This window comes from Alligator mississippiensis, chromosome 13 (genome assembly GCF_030867095.1).
Source record: "Alligator mississippiensis isolate rAllMis1 chromosome 13, rAllMis1, whole genome shotgun sequence".
Taxonomy (NCBI): Eukaryota; Metazoa; Chordata; order Crocodylia; family Alligatoridae; genus Alligator; species Alligator mississippiensis.
The window spans coordinates 52,583,022-52,603,643 of NC_081836.1; the positions used below are offsets into that span (position 1 = coordinate 52,583,022).

At 49.1% G+C, this 20,622-nt stretch overlaps 1 protein-coding gene and 1 long non-coding RNA gene across 4 annotated transcripts in view; both read left to right on the forward strand.

Annotated features, from left to right (window-relative positions):
* Positions 1 to 8,083, forward strand: part of SDK1 (sidekick cell adhesion molecule 1) — a 683,598-nt gene extending 675,515 nt beyond the window's left edge. For 2 of the 3 annotated variants that reach the window (XM_019494663.2, XM_019494664.2), the window contains one exon: positions 1,982 to 8,083. In XM_019494663.2, the coding sequence (XP_019350208.2) occupies positions 1,982 to 2,290 (309 nt within the window). In that variant the 3' untranslated portion in view covers positions 2,291 to 8,083. The remainder of the gene's footprint in view (positions 1 to 1,981) is intronic. The other variant, XM_014610818.3, reaches the window with a different exon arrangement.
* Positions 8,084 to 12,631: 4,548 nt separating this feature from the next.
* Positions 12,632 to 17,127, forward strand: LOC109284938 (uncharacterized). The gene is made up of 2 exons (XR_002092567.2): positions 12,632 to 13,531; positions 13,833 to 17,127. It is a non-coding gene; the product is annotated as an uncharacterized LOC109284938 (long non-coding RNA).
* Positions 17,128 to 20,622: the final 3,495 nt, after the last annotated feature.

The window sequence follows — 20,622 nt, forward strand, 5'->3', positions numbered from 1 at the left end:
TTTTAAATGATTACAGTGTGTTGTGAAGCTGGCTCTTCTGGGACTGTTAACAGGTGGTTTTTAAAAGGCTTTTGGTTGAGGATACAGCAGTCGTGCTGGGATCTAGGAGGCCATGTGTTTGCTGGGTAGGGCCACGATGATATGGACAAGCAACCCCTTTAAACCCCATTGCAGGACCTGTAATCTGCATGCTCTCTCAAGTTTTCCACCTATCTATTGTATTTCTTAGGGCAACTACCAGTATGCTATCTGGTCACCTTCAGCAGAGCCCCAGATAACTATTCAAAAAGAGGAAAGCCGTTTTGGCATGATAAGCCCAAAGACATTGAGAAACCAAAACATATAAAGAAAACTGTTGAGCAGATCTCTCTCTGTTTTGTCTGATATGGCCATTATGGGGGTAGCCAGAAATAAGGGGAAATAGGTATGTACATAATGTATAGCATGCATGAAATATATATGTGCATTCAGCTACGCTTCATTTTGCTCTTACGAGATCTACAAACCAATGAAGATTCTTTCTTCTGGATAATAGTAGTGCCACTTCAGCAGCGGGCTGACCCACAAAGCTTATGGGAGCTCCCCAAGGAGCTTCAAGTGTCCATCTAGCTGATGGTGAGTGCACAGACTCCATGAGCCTTTCCTGAGAAGCATTTCACCGCTGTTTCAGTGCCTCACTGTTGCCTTGATAAACACTGAACAGTAAATTTGCCTAAAACCGTGGGTATCTATACACGTGCTCCAGGGTGGGAGGGCAGGGGTCAGGCGTTTTAATTAGAACAGCCACTCTAATTAAAGCACCGCAGCGTCATGTGTACTAAGCATCCCACGTTTCAAAATGGCCACGGGGGTTGCTCATTTGATCAGCTTTAATTAAAGCGCCCCCCCGCGGCCATGTTGTAATCTAGGATGCTTAATATATGTGACAGTGAGGCACACTGGCGCGCTCTAGCAAGAACACCCCAATCGAGTCTGCTCCGACGTGTTCTACTTAGAACGCATCAGAGCACATGTATAGGCGCCCAATAGGTTTGCATTGATTTTACTTCCTGCCTACCAGAATGAGATAGAGACAGAAAACTTCTCATCATTTTACCTGCCTTAAAACTGAAATACCTGAGTAAGTGATTGCAACTTTGCCTTGCACTGCAATATCTCTGCCTTCTTTTGCATCTCCTCCTGAAATGAACCTAGTTACTTTTACAGCAATGATCCTCAGTGAATCAGAACAGGTTTTCTAGTATCTTCTACTGCAAGTGTTCATTAGGGGGAAGGACTTCCACTCTGATTGCACTAAACTGTGCTAAATCAGGACCAGGTCTATTTGTAGCCTGCAGACCTATAAATATTCATCTTGTATCAGTTGGTGGTGCTGTCAGAGCACCATAGGGCTAGAAGAGACCTCAGGAGGTCATCTAGTCCAGTGGTTCCCAAACTTTTTAGACCGCGGACCGGCAAACTGTGGTCCAGCATACTTCAGTCTGGGACCAGCATACTTCAGTCTGGCATGACTGGCATGCTGCGGACCAGCAGACAGCCCTTTTTTGTATCCAGTCCGCAGTATGCCAGTCACTTCTGGTCCGGCAGCCAACCCTTTGTGGCCCGGTGCCACTCTAGCCCAACCTTTTGCTCAAGGCAGGATCACCCCTGTCTAAACCTTCCTAGGTAAGTCTTGGTCTGACCTGCTCTTAAAAACTTGCAAAGACGGAGACTCCACAGTCTTTGCAGGGAATCTCTTCCAAAGCTTGACTCTCATAGTAAGGAAATTCTTCTAGATACCCAAGCTAAATTTCCTCTCCTGCAGTATAAGACCAGTGCTCCTTGTCCTGTCCCTTGTGGCCACAAAAAATAATCTTCTCCACGCGCCATATAATCACCCTTCAGGTATTTGGAGGCTGTTATCAACACCCACCCTCCCCAACCTACACCCTCCTCTCCTCCAGACTAAATAATCCTAGTTCTGTTGTATCTTCTCTCTTAGACAAGGAAGCTAACGGTTGTGTCTCTCGTGCCGCAGGCCACTGACTCCGATTATGAAGATGAGTTGCCAAAGCACTCCTTTGTGAACCACTACATGAGCGACCCTACCTACTACAATTCCTGGAAGCGGCAGCAAAAGGGTGTGAAACACCCGGCGTCCTACAGGTATGAGGAGTGTGCGGCGAGTGAGACAGAGCCCTATTTCCAGACTGTCATCACAACACAGAGCTCAGGAGGGGTGTACACCCCCACAGGACAGCCCGCTCCTGGCTCACGGACTCCAGTGACAGGGTTCTCCTCCTTTGTGTGACACCGCGAGGGAGGAAGCAGCACAGCCGAAACTCCTGCGGGGATCGGGACGACCCATCACAGTGACTGTGTGTGTGACCGGTGCCGTGGCCTGTGGGTAAATTTCTCTATCAGGGTAGAGCGGATGTGAACGTGAATGAGTCTATTTTTTCTGAAGACAATCAACTCTTACGACGCGGAGCTGAACTAGCCGAACTTTTGTTTTAAAAAAAAAAAAATCCGAAAAGTGACAGTTTTAATCACATGTGAATAGTAGGGGGTTTTTTAACTGCTTTTTGTAACTCTGCTTTACGAAGCAGCTCCCATGTTCTTCTCTTTTCTTTCCTCCTCCCACCCTATTCCCTTCCAAACAAGAAGGTGAATTCCATGGATGCCGTGAGTGACTTTGTGATGTGAGCGGACGAGAAAACACCCCCGAACCTCCCCAGTTTCTCTCCCATCAGGGTTGAGTAGGAATGTGAAAAAGGGAACATTTTTTTCGCATAAAAAAGATGGGAAAATTCTCCGCCCCATTGCTCGTTGCCATTCCACCTCCACTTCAGGAGTACCCGTTGATTAGCTTAGTCTCAGTGGTGTCGCTACTCCTGCCCGTAGGCTCACGACTGGTGTTTTCGATAATGAATATATCTTACTGCTTTCTTATCCTGGTCAGATTGGGCTCGTTGCATTCCTCGGATAGTCTCGCTCCAGAGCTGCTGTCAGTGGAGACGGTTTGAAAAAGCTGGAGATGGCGTTGGCTGAAGCAGCTGGGAAGTTACTCGGACGCGGGGTCAGTTTGTTGTTGATATTGTAAATTGTTAAAAATCAGGAAAAGCAACAAGAGGGGAAAGCATTCGAACGTAGGATCCAGTGGTTGCAGTTAATGAGCTGGAATCTAGGATCTGATGGTTGCAATTAATGAGCTGGAGAACCTGCTAATGGATTAATTGGATTGTGATTATCACAGCAGTCCTACCCTATCAATAAAGCTCAGCCCCCCCGCCCCCAGCCCGGCTGCTCAGACAGGATTCTGCGGTGCTGCACGCTGATCCGTGCCCTTAGCTGGGTTTCTTTGAATTTTATCTGCTCTCTTTTTTTAAAACAAACAAAACCCTTTTTAATGCAAAGGCCGATCACACTGAGGGGGTGAGTTTTGGTGTCCACAGGTGCCTTCTACTGATTGCTCAGCTTTGTACATGAGAGAAGCAGCCAGACATCTCCTGAATAAAGTGAAGCAGGTTTTCAGACGCTAGGGTTGTGAACTCCCTTGTGCACACGCGGAGGCCCACTGTGCGTGCCGCGGCGGTTCTTAGAAAGCAGCGGGGTTTTCTTTGGGTTTTTTCCAGTCTATTTGGTGCTGCCCCTTTTTTTTTGACCCACGGAGCTGCAGCCAGCTCCTTCTCCCCACCCCCAAGGCCTCTTGCGGGTTTTGTTGGCAAGTTGTTTTGCTTAAGTGGAGCTGTCAGTGATTTAAAGAATCCCAGTCCAGCCTTTGAACTCGGCAACGCTCCCATCTTTTAGTCGTTCCTGCTCAGGGGGGTTGGAAAGGTTACGCTGGAGCAGCTGTTTGCAGCACGACCGCTCTACGGCGGTTCCCCTTGCAGAGGCCTGAGGAACACCCATGAAACTTGGCACCTCTCGCACCCCTCCAGGCAGGTAGGGCACAGCCTTATCTTTGTTATCAGCACTGTCTGGCCCTCTCCTTGTAGCAAAGGCGTGCAACAGCTGTAGCATTGGTATCGCTGCTTCCTGCCAATGGCCCTCCGGGCAGGTGTGAAAGGAAAGTAGGGATTGTTACAGCCGGTGCTTGCCAGTGCCCTTCAGGGCGGGTTCGAAGCAGACTTGGCATGAGCGCGGCTGACTAGGTGCGGTGCATCCACAACCCTTCAGTGCCTCCTCCGGGCAGGCAGCCTGAGCACAGCTTGTACCCTCCGGGCTCGGCCGCTTTCCGTGCACACGCTGTGCGGCCTCGGTGCTGGATTCACGTTCCTGTCCAAACGCCCCAGGGAAGAGAGAGATTGCAAACCAAAAACTCCACCGAAGGCTTTTGAAACCGAGACCATTCTCCGCGATTCCTTGGATGGGAAGCGTCTTGAAGAGGCAGGGGCTAAGGTGTGCCCCTGGGGAGAAAGGAGCCTTCCCCCAACTGCACGGGTCGCTCCAAGGAGCAGGGCTTGAACTTACTGTGAAGATGAATGTAGAAGCAGAGAACATGGCGAGATACCACTGCCTTTCTGTGCACTTTGACTGTTCTCTTAAGCCATATGGACATTGCTTTAATTAATGAACTGAAAAGAATTTATTTGCAATTTATTATTTTGGGTTGTTTTTTCTTTCTTAAGGAAAATGACATATGTGAGCTTTTATTGGGGTTTTTTGGGGTTTTGGGGGGTTTTTTTGTTTCGTTTTTTGGCCTCGTTATTTCCTGCGTGAGATTATGCCTTTTTAGCTATTTTCTTTCCTACAGAATTGTTTATACAGTGTAGCTGCCCTGGCAGTTGAATCCACTGTTGGAATTTTAATGCAGCGGCTTTGAGGATAAAGTTACTGGAAGCATGTCTCAAGGCCCTTCTGGGTAGATCTGTAGCTTGAAAGGGCTCTGATTCAAACACGGGGAAAGCTTCCTCCGAAAGCCATGCCCGAGGAACGCAGGTGCGCCCGTCGCTGAAGCCACCGTCACTCTGAACGCGAGCCCCGAGAGAGCCCTTCGGGGGGTGCTGCTGGCCCCGTGCATCCCAACTTCCATGCCTAAGGATGCAAGATAAGGGGAATGGACTGCACGGCCACCAAAAAAAAAGCACAAGCAGGAGTACAGGTGAAAGGAAGGGGATGCGCGGGGAAGGGAATTCTTCTCTCTTCTTGGGGATTTCTGCCGCAGGAATTGCCAGGAATTTTAGCGAGTTGGCTGAGGTCCCGAACGGGCTGTCTGACAGCTCTCGTCTTCTCTTTGCCTCCCAAATAAAAGTGTCAAATGTGATTCTTTTAGGTACTTTCTGTTCCGTTCTACGCTCCCCGGTCACCTAGCCGTCACGTTGCTTTTTGTTCTGTTTTGCATGCACATGTATTTAGTTGACTGTATCCACTGAGTGGAAGCACATAGCTTCGGCTGTCTAATCCCTAATGAAATGGAAAAGCTGTGCATCACCCCCCCCCCGGCCCAAACCATGTGTGAGATTTAAATACACGTTGAAGCTCTGTGTTGCATTGGTTGCCGTTAGCATGCTGTATTTATAAAATATAATTAAGAGTCGGGTTTTCTTTACTCGAGAATAAGGTAAATTGTTATAATCTGGCAAGAAGCACCCAGTCAGTTAACAAGAGAGCCCTGTTTCAGAGCTGTAATCTTTGGGAATCATAACTTCGAGATATGACTTTTAAAGTGTTAGCTGTCATGTTTCACTCCCTCTACCCATCACACCCACCTTGTTCCCATCTTGCTGTTTAGAAGAGCTGAACAGTCTTGAAAATCAAAGCTTCCATTTAAAAACATCTGCCTAGGACTTTTTTTTCTTCTTTTTCTTTTCTCCCTAGTGGATCTATTTGAGAAACAAAAACAGGATCATTACCGAGTCCATAGACGAGCACAAAGGGATATTTCATAGAGGAGCTTAATAGAAGCACGTTCCCCTTTGATGTCCTTCAAATATATCCAGGCTCACACAGTGAGACAGTACAGAAACCTATCCACCCACCTCAAGACTCAGACGCACCATGAAGCACTCAGTTAACGTTGTCACCAAAACCCACCGACATCCTCAGACCTAAATCTCAAGTTAGCCGTTTCATTAATTAGCTTTGTTGCAGAAAGGCACAAATGAATAAATCCCCTTGAAGCCTTGTTTTGGGATAATTTTGTATACTTCTAAATGTATATTTTCTTAACCTCGGATTCTGTTTCATAAGCAGTGCTGGCCCCTGCCAAGCCCCAGACGTCATCCCACTGTCTTGAAATCCTACATGGTTTCTGTCGATTATCCGTCCTGTGGCTGTCGATTATCCATGCTGTGCTGCAGAATTAAGGGAGAGACGGAAGAGGGCACTGTTTCACTTTAATCAATGCCAGCCTCTTGCTTTTTTTCCTTCCTGGCCAGCAGCTGCCAGGTGGAAACACCTTGCCGAACAGCCTGTGGGGAGGGACCGGAGGGTATATGTGATTGGGACCAGGTGAAAAGTTTCATCAACATTTGCTAAATCCAGGTTGCAATCCTGCTTCTGGGAGCAGTTGCCGCCACCTAGGACAAGAAGGAATATTTTTAAAAAGGCACCTGGGTCTTTGCCCAAGGAGAACTGTGTTTGGCCCTTCCCTGAGTGTTCAGATACAAGCCTGTAACATTTTCCAGGTTGGCTGAGCTCTAATTTGCTTCCAGAGTCCCAGGTGATCATCAAAAGCTGCAGCAGTGTCGGGTCAGAGAGAGAAAATCTGCCTTTGGTTCCTTACGCGAAGATGTAATTTATTATTCTCATCATTGTAACCCAGTGGATTTCTTGAGGGAAGCGCAAGGCGCTCCAATACGTTCTTTGGGGTGGAAGCAGGGGTAGCGTTTTATACGTCCACTTCAGCCATTTGCTCTTTAGAAATCTTAGTCTGGAACGTGCACTCTGATTTCAGAAAAGGAATGTATCATGATATGAAAAGAACCCCAAACCTTTGAAAGGCCCACTAGAAATCAGCTAAGTCCCAAAAACCAGAGAGAGAACATGATTGCAAACCCTGCTTGCTTTCTGAGCTCTCCACCGTAGATAGCAAACAACGCATTATGTGCATTACCGGCTAATCTTGGGTGGAGAAAGGCCATTAAGGAATTCCAGCTTCTGGAAGGGCACTTCGTGTTGTGACTGGAATTGCCTTCGGACCTCAGTTTATGCCAGCTTCATGCTAAACGCGTTGCGTGTTCCCAGACGGGTCTTTTTGCATCAGAGACATCATTGGTTGGATCAAAGACATAGTAATGTAACTAGAGATCACTTGAGGAGCAGTCGTGCTGCTGCTCTGTCGACCCCACACCCCATATGGGGTTTCCCTCTACTGGTAGCAGAAAGTCAGCACCAGTAAACACACGATGGGACAGACGGGGAGGAATCAATTGATTTGGATGGGAAGAGCTTCCATGGACACATCTGGGTAAGGAGTGATTCACACCTTCTCCAAAGTGCCACGGGCACATTTTAGTAATTCCTTGAGGTTAGCCACAATTGCCGGGAGACTCGTGGTTTTCGGTTCAGATCTATTGGGTTGTTGACTAGCCTCTTGGGTTTCACCGCAGTCGGGAGACATCAAAGCAACCTCCGCGTGTGCCTGCTTCTCTTAGTACCGGTCTGGAACGGAGACTGTCTAGTCATGGTGGCTTGCGAATGGGGGGAATGGAAAGTTTGCACTAGTAGTATCATAACCGTATGTGTTAACTCGTTGAATAGTGGGCAGTGCCGTGATCCATATGTGGTTCTCAGGTGCCAGAAAGGTGCAGGAAAACCGTACATCAAGTTTGTACCCAAGCACTTGCTCCTTTTCAGATGGAGATCTAGTCATTTGATGTGTCTGCTGTCAGTCTAGGAGGTAGAACCAATGTTGCACACCTAGTTTTGAGAATTACTCGTCAGTGTACCACAGTAATTGGGTCATTGCTTTTTCTCTGGGGTTTTCTAGAGGGTTTGTTCTGGGGTCTTGTTTTGATGGGCTGGGGTTGGGGGGTTTTTTGGTTTTTATTCTTTGTTCCACACCTGTTGTTAGCCTCACCCTCACCACTCTACTATTTTGTATGAAAAAGTTACTTCTTCTTTTGCAAACTTGCCTCTGATTAAAAGAATCCTTTTTGAACGTCTGTATCCTTGGTACATTTATTTGGCGGGGAAGGTGGGGGAAGGATTTACTCGCAAGCTTCCTGTTATTTTTGGCTTTGAGAAATTTCTCGGTGCCGTGCCAACGCACTTTTCATTTAACAGCTCAGGACACCGAAAATGTAACATGGGCTAAAACTCCAAGCTGTCAGTTCTGGCCTGTAAAATCTTACAAGCCCCTGCTGCTTCTCAGTGAAAACGATGCTGTCAGTAGTTTACATCCAAAATCTGATCAGTCTTCCCTTTTTTGTTGTTCTTCTCTCGTTTCTTAATAGGGGGGAGCTGAAGCCCAAATGGCCCCCATATTGTGCGCTTCTGTCCCCTTGCAAATCATGCACATCGTGCCTCTGCAGGCTTGAAGCAGAAGCTAATCTATCCTTGGAAGTGTGCTTAGATTGAGGACGCAGGTGCCAGCTCCCAGTCTGATGTAAATCAGTGCAGCTCCACTGATGTCAGTGGTGTCATGTTCCTTTACACCAGCTGGTGACCTGGAGTCAGTGGGGCTCCGCTGATCGTCACCAGCTGAGGATCTGGCCCGCACATATAAATAAACTGGGCTCATGATGGCTACAGCTCTGTTTGGGAACATGGAAGATAAATGTCCGTGTCCACCAGATGGAAAAAAAAGAGTCAGATGGTTAAGGAAAGGGCTCTTACTTCCCAGCTTTCCAAAAGGGATGTTATAAATAGTGCAACGTTGCATACATACAGCCAACCCTTTGCAGCTGGTAGCTTATAATAACCCAGAGGTATCAATGCACCCATTTTGAAGATGAAAATCTTTCCTCTGCAGAAGACGGTGAGCCAGACACCAATCTACAAAACTGCCACCAAATGCAGAAATGCTTTTCTTTTTCCTGGGGTCAAGCTGGCCTCAAAGCATTATCATCCTCCTGCGTTCAACCTTCGCCGGCTGCAGCGTACGTTCCCCCGGCACATGCTGGGGCGTTTAAGAGCAGAGCACGGATGTAAACCCGGCGGTGCTCGGGAAAGCTGCCATCACCTTTGTAGGCTAAACAGCGGTGTCTAAAAAGGACTGGCTGCCTGCCCCGCTCTGCGAACAGCCCAGGCAATGACTTGACTGAATCAAGAAATCTGTGTGTTGATGATTGACTCTTTTTACCTGTATTTGTCTCATTTGCTTTCTCCTTTTCACACAAGGTTTCTCCTCAGTGGTTAGTGGTTTTTTTCTTTCTCTCTTCTTTAATGTCTCCTCTTTTGAACTTTGTTGCTGAGAATAACTTTCCTGTTGGTTTTCTTTTGGATGTTTTTCTCCTTGCCTTCATCGACCAGTTATTATCATGGCCCCCACCTATTTCTGCTTTCCCCTCCCTAGCATGAGACCAGGCAAAACTTCATTTAAGTGCATGGTTATGTTTGCTCTCCTGCCCACGGACAGGCTCCAAGAGCAGGCATCCTCCTTGCTGCCAGTCTAGTTTGGATCGGAGGTGCATGCTCATTATTAGCCAAGCAAAGCAGGAAAGAGTGACTCATCCTGAGCAACAGTCATATGCCGGCTAGTAAAACAAAGCCACGGTCTCTTTACCTGGTGTTTAGGGGGTGTGTACGCTTCAGTTATGAGGTTTGACTTCCGGATGGGTAGGCGGATTCAAGATGGATTTAATCCAGCTGGCTTGAGCAATAGTAGCATAGACACCTGCATGTTTAGTTGGCTGAACTCCATGCCACCACGTCTTCAACGCTATTGCTACCCAAGTCTGCTTAGACGGAGGCAAGGCTACATATGCCAACCCAGCCACCACTCCGTCACCCTCAGTCTGCTTGTCAGGTCCCAGAGATCCCTGCCTACCCCACTCCCCTCTTCGGCTCTCAGTTCAGTATAATCAAATGCTTTTCTGGACCAGTGTGGTTCCTGTCTAGTGTTGCAAAAGCAAACGTTTCTGTCCTTCTCCACAAGAAGCAGCCCCTAATTTCACGTGGGCGGTTGGCACGTGTAGGACGTAGTGCAGTGAAAGGCTAGCATGCACATTGTGGTGAATTGGAAAGCCTGGGCCAGCAAAACGAGATGCTGCAGCTGTAATTGCTTTACATGGAGGAGGAAGGTGGGGAATGCTATCTCGGGGGCTGCATAAGGAATAAGGGTGGTGTGGGTGCACGCAGTTGTCGACACCAGCATTTCTTCCCCCATGGATGGAAGAGATGGGGCTACAGCTATGCCTGTTCAGGAGGCAAGGTCTCTGCTTTGGAGAGGGCAGCTCTGCGCATCTGTGCTGGAAACAGGTTTAAGGAGAAACTCAAAAGGAACATGGGAAAAGGTTGACTTCAGCCAAGGGGGTCTCTGATGGCCAGGGAAGGAGGCCAAGTGATATCTGTGAGAGACGGTGGGTGATGGTGAAGAAGCCAGTCTACTGGGACAGAAAACCAGCGGGTGGGAGTGAAGAGGTGGTACGAAACAAGAAAGCAATGTTGTATGGGCTGTGGCTCAGGGCAGAAGGCAGCCTCGTAGGGGAGAGACAGACTAAAAAGAGAAATCGCTGAAAGTAGGTTCGTCTTCCCTTGCTGAACAAGGAAGTGGGCGCGCAGCGTCTGCATGCAAGTATCTGAACTCTTGCAGAAAGGTTGCAGAATGACATCGCGTGCTCGCCCAATTCAGCCAAATTGCGTATCCAAGAAGTTTGGTTCCCATGCACGGAGAAGTTAAGAAAGCGCCAGCTTGTACGAGTGGGAGAATGAGGGCATGTTTCAGAAGAGGAAGCAGCCGGCATACAGCCCCTGATCTCACCAAAAGGTATTTCCCCACATTGTGCAGCAGCCCGAGAAGCGTTGCAGCATTTAGGAACTGTCCAATGCCTATGGCTTTTACCTCATGACAGGATCTCATGCCAAATAGAAGTTACTGCCCAAGGCAGTGGTAGTGAAAGAACTGTGTCCTCTCCTTTCCTCGTGATCCTAGATACACTGATGCCACACCTACACCAGGCGTTAGCTGCTTGCGCCCTATCTAGACAAATTAGGTATTAGGTCAGTCATATGATGGGCAGGGCATGCCCGTCCAGAAACTGCCGAGATCACTTGACACAGCCACACTGCAATGTGGAAGAATTAATATTCTCGATTTACTGCTGGGGAAGCTGAGGTGCCGAGCAGACTCACCTGAGCTAACCTGGCGCGTCTGCAGCAAAGCTGGCCTAGCCCTTCTGCCGGGCTCTGGAGGGCAGTAACGGGCCAGGATCAAATGTCTGCACTGCACACGAATTCTCTCTCTCAGCTTGAGCCTGCAGCCCAGAAACCTGGAGAAATGCATTTTACCTGGGTGTCCCAAAGTGAACAAACTGCCCCGCTCAACAAGCAATAGTCAATTATAACAGGGTTCGTTAAAGGGGGACAGGAACAAGCGCACAATCTTAAAGGAAACCCTAGCTGTTCGGTTGTCGCTGAAACCAGAAACTATTAATGATTACTGCGTTCAGCCCTTGCACAGGGTCAGCTTGGTGACTAGTAAGGTAAGTGTTGCTGCTTCCCCAAAATCTCCCGTCTCCTTGGGATGGCACCATTAATCTCTTGAAGAAGGATGCTAGTCCTGCAGCACGGACTCGCGCTCCGTTACAGAGCAAACCCATGGGAGCTCTCATACCTCGCCCGGCTGCTGGGAAGTGAGATTTGTTATTCACTGACCAGTTATTATCGTGGCCCCCATCTATTTCTGCTTTCCCCTCCCTAGCATGAGACCAAGCAAAACTTTATTTAAGTGCATGGTTATGTTCGTTCTCCTGCCCGCAGACAGGCTCCAAGAACAGGCATCCTTCTTGCTGCCAGTTGTGCTTCGATCGGAGGTGCTGGGGAGCTCCAGGTGCCGAATAGGGACATCCGCCCCCCCCCCCCCCGGAGATATCCACCATTCCTCACTGCCAGCGTCTCTGCTCTGCTACCCCTCCCTCTGCACCACTGCTGGGGACTGCTGCTCCTTGCTGCCATGGGGGTGGCCTCTGCTCCTCTTAAAGTTGCTCATGCAACCCCCTCGCCCCCTTACTCTTAGATCCTGAGCTCCGTGTCAGGCTCTAACCGAAAAAGAGTTGGGTGGCAGGTCTTTGCCTGAACCTTTTACAGGGACTTGCATCTCCAGGTACTTCTCCCTTAGCAAATTGATGGCAGCTGCTGCAACATTATCTGGCACCTGCCCCATCTTGCCCCCGCCCCAAGAGGAGAAAGAAGGAACCAAGTCAGCCTGCAGGACCTGCAGAGGTGGCAGCGTCCCTGGGAAGGCGCCTCCAAGGACTGCCCTTCAGTGGAGTCCGAGTGTCTGTCTTTGACGTCTTGTTAGGGGCTCTTTGGAAGTGAGTTGGGTTTGTTGGGGGGAAAGGAAGGATTAGGTGTGTTTTGTGCTAGGAGAAGGGCAGACCTGCAGTTCTGTATGAGCTTGGAGGGGGCTTTAGGGGAGGATGGGGCGGGAAAAGGTTTCTTATATCTGGGTGCAAGTGGTGGCTGGGAGGAATGGCTGGGACTGGCAGGAGGGTTTCCTTATGGGAGGGAGGCAGTGGTTGGAAAGAGGGGGGAGCTGGGGTGTTACTTGGGGAGTCCTGTGTGTGGGCTCAGCCTTTTGGATAAGGAGGAATGCATCAGAAAAAAATAAAAGGAATGAATAATATGAAAAGAGGCAGCTCTGGCAGGAGCCCCCATGTCGGTCACTCACTCGAAGTGTGAGGGCCACTGCGCTGCAGACCTCTGCACAGGGAGCGCTGCTCCCTCGGTGGCCTTTGCCCAGTTTCTCAGAGCATTTGCACTTTATGCACTCGACTAATTGGAAAGGGAGGCCTGTGCACACAACAACCCAGTTCGCTGGCCCTTTACATCTGAACATGTTTACTCCCAAATGGTGAAACAGGTACAAACTGCCCCAAACCGAGCAAACACACATACCAAGGAGGAGGAGGCAGATAAGGGATAGGATACACGATGTTTATCGCAACAAAACATGTGGAAGATAAGCAGGGTCAGGCTGGGAGCCGGAGCAGCCTCGCTGTTATTGCTGTGCGTGCTCGTTCTCGGTATGTAGCAAAAGCAAGTGCACCTTTCTCCAGAAACAGTGCAGTGAATTGTCCTTGGGCTTTTCCCAGCTCCTCCTGGGGTCGTATTTCCAGTGATGCCAAAGGTCGATGAGTGCTTTATTCTGACTTTAATAGGGCTGGTACAGTGGGCTGCCCGCAGTGGGGAAACCCACTGTCTTAGCTTCATCTCCATCCACCTGAGTAATGGGGGGGGAAGGAGAAAACACCACGGGGACCTTTTATTCTTTCAGCCAAAGTGGAGACGATTAACTTGGAATAATGGGTGAGAATGGGCAATGGGCCACCTGGTACAAAGAGCAGGATGCATTTGTGGCCTGATCAGCTCAACCGTGGCATCCTCTCCCCAAAGACTCAATAAACCTTATGATTTATGACATCAGCAGCAGCACAGGAGAAAGCAGGTAAGACCAGAAAACGAGCCCGTCATAGTCTGGAAGAAGTAGGGTCATCCTATATCTGGATGGACTAGTACCAGACCTGACAGACAGATGGGAGCTCATTCCTTAGCATAGGGGTGGGCAAAATGCGGCCCGGGGGCCAGATGTGACCCGCCAGGCCACTCTATCCGGCCCGTGGGGTTCCTAAAAAATTTAGAAAATTAATATATATCTGCCCTGGGCTGCCTGTCATGCGGCCCTCAATGGCTTGCCGAAACTCAGTAAGCAGCCCCCTGCCCAAAATAATTGCCCGCACCTGCCTTAGTCCATACAGGTGCTGCTGCAGCATGAAAAAAATGAGTGAAGAAAGGCAATGCTGTTTATGCTTCAATGGTAAGAAAGAGTTAAATCAACCTATCCATACCCAAGTGCAGTTGCTATGGCAAATCCTCCCCTTCAAGGCTGAGTGAGCCGCTCCGGCCCCCCTGCCTTGTGCTTCTCAGTTGGCCCAAGCCTGGACATGCCCGGCGCTCGAGCAGGCATGTCATGCTGATTACCGTGATAAATACACTGGAATAACAGCAACCCTAAGACGCAGCGTCACGCACCTGCATCATCACTCTTTGACCAGTTTGGATATTATACCCTGCGCAAAGGACACCAAAGTGCAAGGCCCGGCATCTGCTGTCCGCCAGGGGCGTTGTTCCAGAGTTCGATGGACTCAACTCTGGCCTTTACTCTTCTCAAACACTTGGCTGACTCCTGTGATTGTACTGCGAGTCTTGCCCTCTGCAGGGATTTTCTGGAATGAAGCCACTCTGGTCCTGAGATAACCTTGTCTTTCTTATCAAATAAGAGTGCGGAAAGCAAAGCCTGAAAACGTGTGACCCCTGGAAGGCTTAGATCATAAACACTAGAAAGCAAATGTAAGGAACCTGCTTGATTTAATTGTTCATGGTTTTTAAATTGAACACCTGCTTTTTTGTGAGCCAGAGCTAGGATTTTGGAAAACGTTGGCAGTAACTGAGGGGAATATAACCACTCCATCTGCTCCCAGGTTCTGGAGTGCAATGGGGACTTTGTAGAAGAGTGGGTGGGAAGTTTGCAAAGAGAAAGCCACCGGTTATTCTGCAATACAAAATGCAGTCAGGGGATCAAGAGGCTACTGGGCCTGCCCTCCATTTGTTCTAAGGTGGCAAAATAATTGCCCAGCTGTAGGCAAGCCAGCTCAGATGGAGCAGCTGGAACAGACTGTCCCTGGAGGTGGCATTTGATTGCAGGTGGAGTGCACTAAAAGGGACCCAGAACTGCCACCTTTCTGTTTCTCCACAAAAACACTACACTTACGTTGTAGATTTTTTTTCCCCCATGATCTATAATTCTCTGTCCTCGATAGGAAATAATAGAGCAGTGAAGTGGAAATGGTTTTAAGCTGTTGGCATGTCAGGAGCGGAGGGGTTAGGGAATTAATAGAAGTGTTTTGTTGCTTAGGCAGAATAGCATATGGCATCGCTTTGCAAAAGTCTCCAGAATAGCTGGGCATACAAGGGGTTTGGTCCTGGGACCAATATAGAGGAGGGCAGAAGTGAATGCCAACCTGCCCACCTGGCAACGTGATTCCTAAGGGAACCCTTTGGAGGAAGTTATGCATTTCATGGTTTTTTCCAACCAGGGCCTACGAGAGGGTGAGGTCAAGAGCAAATGAAGCTCATAAAGTTAACTGCCTGTGTTTCAATACCTGGAAGGCAAAGAACACTGCAAGGACTTAATTAAAGACGGGTCAATCCACAGATTCAGTGTCGATGCTTTACCATGTCGAAAGGTATGCGTTCAGCCGGAGGAGGTGGTTCCTTGCTGCTTCAGGATTTTCTCAAAGGGTGACAGAAATTGGGACGCTTGGGTCCACATCACTGATGTCTTTCATTGCTCAAGAAGTGGGATGAGGAGCACAGGGCAATTCCTTCCACTGGTCACATTTTAGCCGACACTCCCCAGTCAGGCAGGCATGTTCCCCACACGTGCTGTGTTCAGTCTTGATTTCTAGTACTATGTAAGAGTAATACGGCCACTCCCCTCTTTCAAAGTCGAATAGCTGACTTTTCCCCTCCTTGGAGGATGGGAGGGTTTTGCTTTGCTGTGCACCTCCCTAATTTTGCAGGAGTTTTGAAATGCAAGTATCGGTCAAGTAGTAAGAGTTCACTAGCTGCCTGCTGTTCGTTGGGTCTTGGGTCTGCCTACAACACAGTAACATCCATAATCAGTGGTCACCATCAAGGGTCTTCCTACGCCCAGTGGCCCCTCAGGCTAGCTTGGATAAGGCACACCGCTTTCTGTAGCCAACAGCAAGCAAGAAAGCAATGCAGGTAACATCATATCCAGACACCTTTGACTCCTTGTCTTGAATCATGAGGGGCACCACTTATAGCTGGGTTGGCTAGGAGCAGCCTTTGGCATGAATCTGGAGTGGGGCTTGAACTCATATCTGTGGACCTGTAGTGACACACCTTGTTTCTGATCCATTTTTGAATCAACGTATTGTGGGAACATTTGGGCAGCTTTCCCACCATGTCTCAGCAGGAGATAGTGTGCCCTGCAAAGATGAATGCCAAGCAGCACCGGCAGCATGTAAGGCAGTGCTCTCTGGGACATCCAAGGCACAGAGCGAGGAAGGCCAGCCAAAATCATCTGACGCATAGTTGGGAGAGAGTGCTGTCCAGCCTGCAAATTAGCTATAGCGAACTGGTTATCTGTTGAACCCAATGCCGGCTGGGAGAATCGCTTTTTGTTGCTGGAGGAGCTACAAGGGCTGCTTGCAGACATCGGACGTGCTACTTACTGGCGGGAAGGGTAGGAGTCCTGGTGGGCCTTTGCCTTGAGTACTGTCTGGACCTGGGATGTGTCGGTCTGGCATGGACATGGAAGCCGGGGTCTCAAGCTGAGCCATGCTCGCTGCCTGAGCTGCTGAAATAGTGCAGTGCCGCTAGTCAAGCCTCACTCGCACCTCTTTATGAGGACTCGACTCCTAGGGTTTGCTTTCTTGTTAAACGGAGAAGGGTCTGGCAGCATCTGTAAAATGTCATGGTGATCGTGCTGTTGGAAAAACTGAGTGACCACTTCTGCAGTGGCTCATGGCATCGGGGAAGGGGACTCCTTTTGTCCATAGTGCGAGACAATTAACCCCCAAGACACCGCTTCTTGAGCAAGTCGCCTGCACTCTTTCATATTTGACAGTGCATGCTGCTCCTCCAAACAGAGAAGCTTGTAACCAGCTCGGTGCAAGACTCATTGCCCGGGGTGAATGGCTTTCTTAGAGGCATATCCTGTAAAATAGCTTATTATCTGAAATAGCAGATAATGCACCGGCTTTGCGAGGCGGGGATGAAATTGGAAGGAGTGTTAATGGCAGGTCAGCAGAGTCCAGAGTGAAAAGAAGGCCGTGGTTTGTAAAGAGTCCTGAGCGGCGGAAGCCAGGTTTCTATTTGTTCCTGGCAAAGGGACGAGCTTTACAGTACAAAGCACTCCTGGAGTACGCACGCTAGCTCTTGTGAAACTGCTGACTCCCTGCCCTGCTGTTTAACTTCTGCATTAAAAAAAAGAATAAACTTGCTGTTTGTTGCTGTCATGTTGCATCACAAGTGTTTTATTCCACACGCGCCGCAGTGGAAAGTCAAGCCAGGGCATTGGTTAATCAGTGGCAAAGCATCAGAAAGGCTTCCTGTTGTTGTCATGGTTCATGGCAGCAGGCCTCCATGGCTGTGGCTTTTGCCTTCGCGGCAGAGGATAAGTTCTTCAGGAGCGTGGACTTTGCTACCTTGCGTGCCAGAGCAGTGCTAACTTAGTTCACAGCTTGGCACTCTCACAATACAAACATCACACAGTGCATTATCAGACACACCCTCCCTGCCTAGTGGACTCCAAGATGAACATGAGCCAGCAGTGTGACGAAGCCGTCAGAAAAGGCAATGGCACTTTATCGTGCATCAGCAGATGCATGAAGAATAGGTCCAAGGAGGTGATACTTCCCCTCTATAGGGCACTGGTCAGACCGCAGTTGGAGTACTGCGTGCAATTCTGGGCGCCGCACTTCAAGAGGGATGCGGATAACCTGGAGAGGGTCCAGAGAAGGGCCACTTGTATGGTTAAGGGCTTGCAGACCAAGCCCTATGAGGAGAGACCGGAGGCACCTGGACCTCTTCAGCCTCCGCAAGAGAAGGTTGAGAGGCGACCTTGTGTCTGCCTATAAGTTCATCATGGGGGCACAAAAGGGAATTGGTGAGTATTTATTCACCAAGGCGCCCCTGGGGGTTACAAGAAATAATGGCCACAAGCTAGCAGAGAGCAGATTTAGACTGGACGTTAGGAGGAACTTCACAGTTCGAGTGGCCAAGGTCTGGAACGGGCCCCCAAGGGAGGTGGTGCTCTCCCCTACCCTGGGGGTCTTCAAGAGGAGGTTAGATAAGCATCTAGCTGGGGTCAGCTAGACCCAGCACTCTTTCCTGCCTATGCAGGGGGTCGGACTCGATGATCTATTGAGGTCCCTTCCGATCCTAACATCTATGAATCTATGCTCCTGGTCTCGCTCAGTAGTATGGCTAGTCCTAGGCTTCCCTTTTCCCCTCCAGAAGTGAGTTGGGAAGTAATCGCAGCACGGCCTTCCATGGAATTAACCCTAACCCTGTAACCCTGGCCTAGTTATGTAGGTCAGTCCCCTACTAATTACAAAAGACCCTCTTCTGCCTCTTTCTAGTTTCCATCCCATGCCACCATCCTAATCACACTAGGCTTGCACTGGAGGGTAAGTCGGGACAAGATGCCATGCCAGGTCAGGCAGAACGCCCTCTCTACCACGTGGCCCTTGAGACGCTAGTTTGTGGATCCTAGCCAAAACCTAGCCAATTCCTGGCAGCTAACTAGAAGCCCTTTGCTGAGTGCTGTGAGCTACTCACAGCAGCTGTGCTTTTTAGTCCACGCATTTTAAGACCTGAATGCAATCACCCTCTATTACCACACTAAATCACCAGAGTCATGACTTTTCTCTTTCTGAAGATGGTTTCCTTGTCTGCTCCTTATGTTCAGGTGACTGGAACGCATTGCTGCAGAAAAGGGAATTTGTCCTTAACTTACAAGGGCCCAGTCGTTGTTCTGGATCGCGGGTGATTGATATTAGCCATGTCGATAGGACTGATGACTCAAGAGAAGTCATGCTCCTGGTTTCCTTCTGTCTTCTGATGGGTCGCCTACTCGCCTGTGGACTATTAGCCTGGATCAATGGAGCTATTCCAACACAAGTCCATTGTGCACGAAGGGAAACATTTGTCCATTCAGACCAAGAAGGCCTTATACTAAGCGAAATCATATTCTACCTGGTGCCCATCACTTCCTACCTCGTGCCTGCGCCAACACACTTTCTTTCCTAGGGAAACTTGGCTTTGCTGGCAACTGCTGTCCTGCAAATTGGAGAAGAGGAGAAGGAAAGCTAAAATATGAACTGGCTTCTCACTGCCGCGTCGGAGAAATCATGGGGACTATTAGCAGAGGTTATTGGAAAATCAAAGGGTTTGTGTGGGGAGATGGAGTGCAGCCAGCCTGGACAGAGATATTTACTACTCCGCCGGCAGCGTTATACACTCTCAAATGGCTTGTTCCTCAAAATTGAGCACTGGCTAATTCACTTTCTTCTCTGTAACTGGGAACTCAAATCTCCTCACTGAATTAAGCCATATATAATTGCTGTGGGGCCTGGAGGAGCCTAGCATGAAGTGGAAAGCCAGAAGTGGAAAGCTCTCAGGGTATGGTATTTTCAGTACTTATGAGCAAAAGGATCTTATGTGAACAATAGAAATCCAGATTTTTTTTTTCTTTTATAGGGGGAAAGAAAGTAGAGATCAGGGTCACGTATAGTGCATTCTTGGCCCGAAAAACTCCCTACCAGCCCTGGCAGTCTGCAAGCAGCTCATTTGTGCCAGGAAAGCATCCAGCTCCTCCTACTGAGCCGCGTGACCCACAACACCATTTTCAGTAAAACGCTGTGGCCTGAAAAACTTTTAAAGACAGGTGCGCTTCGTGCTAGGAAATTGGCTCCTTCAGAGCTGGCAGGAAGACGAGAGGGATTTCCTTCCAAATTTATCCTTAGAAACATGAATGCCTGCTAACATTTCTGATGCTCTTCCTGCTCTAAGTAGGAGCCGATGTCTCTTACCTGTATCAGACGATGAAGCTAAGATCTGAGCTTTTCCCCCAGCCCCCAAGTGGGCCAAATAGGACTGAAACCCACTCTGAGTGGGGCACTATGTGCAAGGGAAAAGCGCTCCAGCTAGCATGCTTTCCACTTGTAGAGGGAGCTGGACTAAGACTGTCTCACTAGATGCCTTTGCTGGCATAGCCAGGTCTCTCAGGGAGGCGGGTGTTATCCGGTGTAGTTGTGCCAGCCGAAGCCCATTTTCAATACAGTTATCCAGCACAACGGCACTGCTGCCACTGCTGTTTGTGTTGCTTTGGGGAGCTGGCATGAGCTGCACTGGCAGGAGTGCAACTTGCTGGGTAAATGGTGTCCCTGCTGGGCACGCTTCACTGGGCTCAGCATACTAATGTCCACACTGCCAGCCAACCCTTCTATTGAGACATAGCCTAAGCAATGCCCAGTCTTACCCCAGAGGCCAGCTCCTGCCGTTACCCAGGCCAGCGTGTTCAGCTTGGGTGCCTGGAGCAGGGCCCCGGACGAGATCTGAGGATACAGAGGTCTGCAGAGCTCCACCAAAACTATGTACTCAAGAGAAGAAGTTTAAATAAATACGAGTAGCAATTTTACCTATGTGTAAAAATTAAGTTTCAAAGGGTGCGTCTACACGAGATGCAAACTGTGCAGTAGCCTAATAACACTGCTCGGTAGCGTGCCGGGCAACACCTGTGTTACTACGCTACTGCGCAGTTAGCATCCCAAAAACGTGTGTGCCGGTGTTACTGCGCAGTAGTGAGAGTTACAGCGCATTGATTTAGTACTTGGTTATCCAAGTACTCAACTTCTTGCGCAGTAACTACAGTGCATTAATGAACATGTAGACGCGCCCAGTGAGCACTGATCTACATGGCCCGGATGGGCTATTCACAAGGACTGT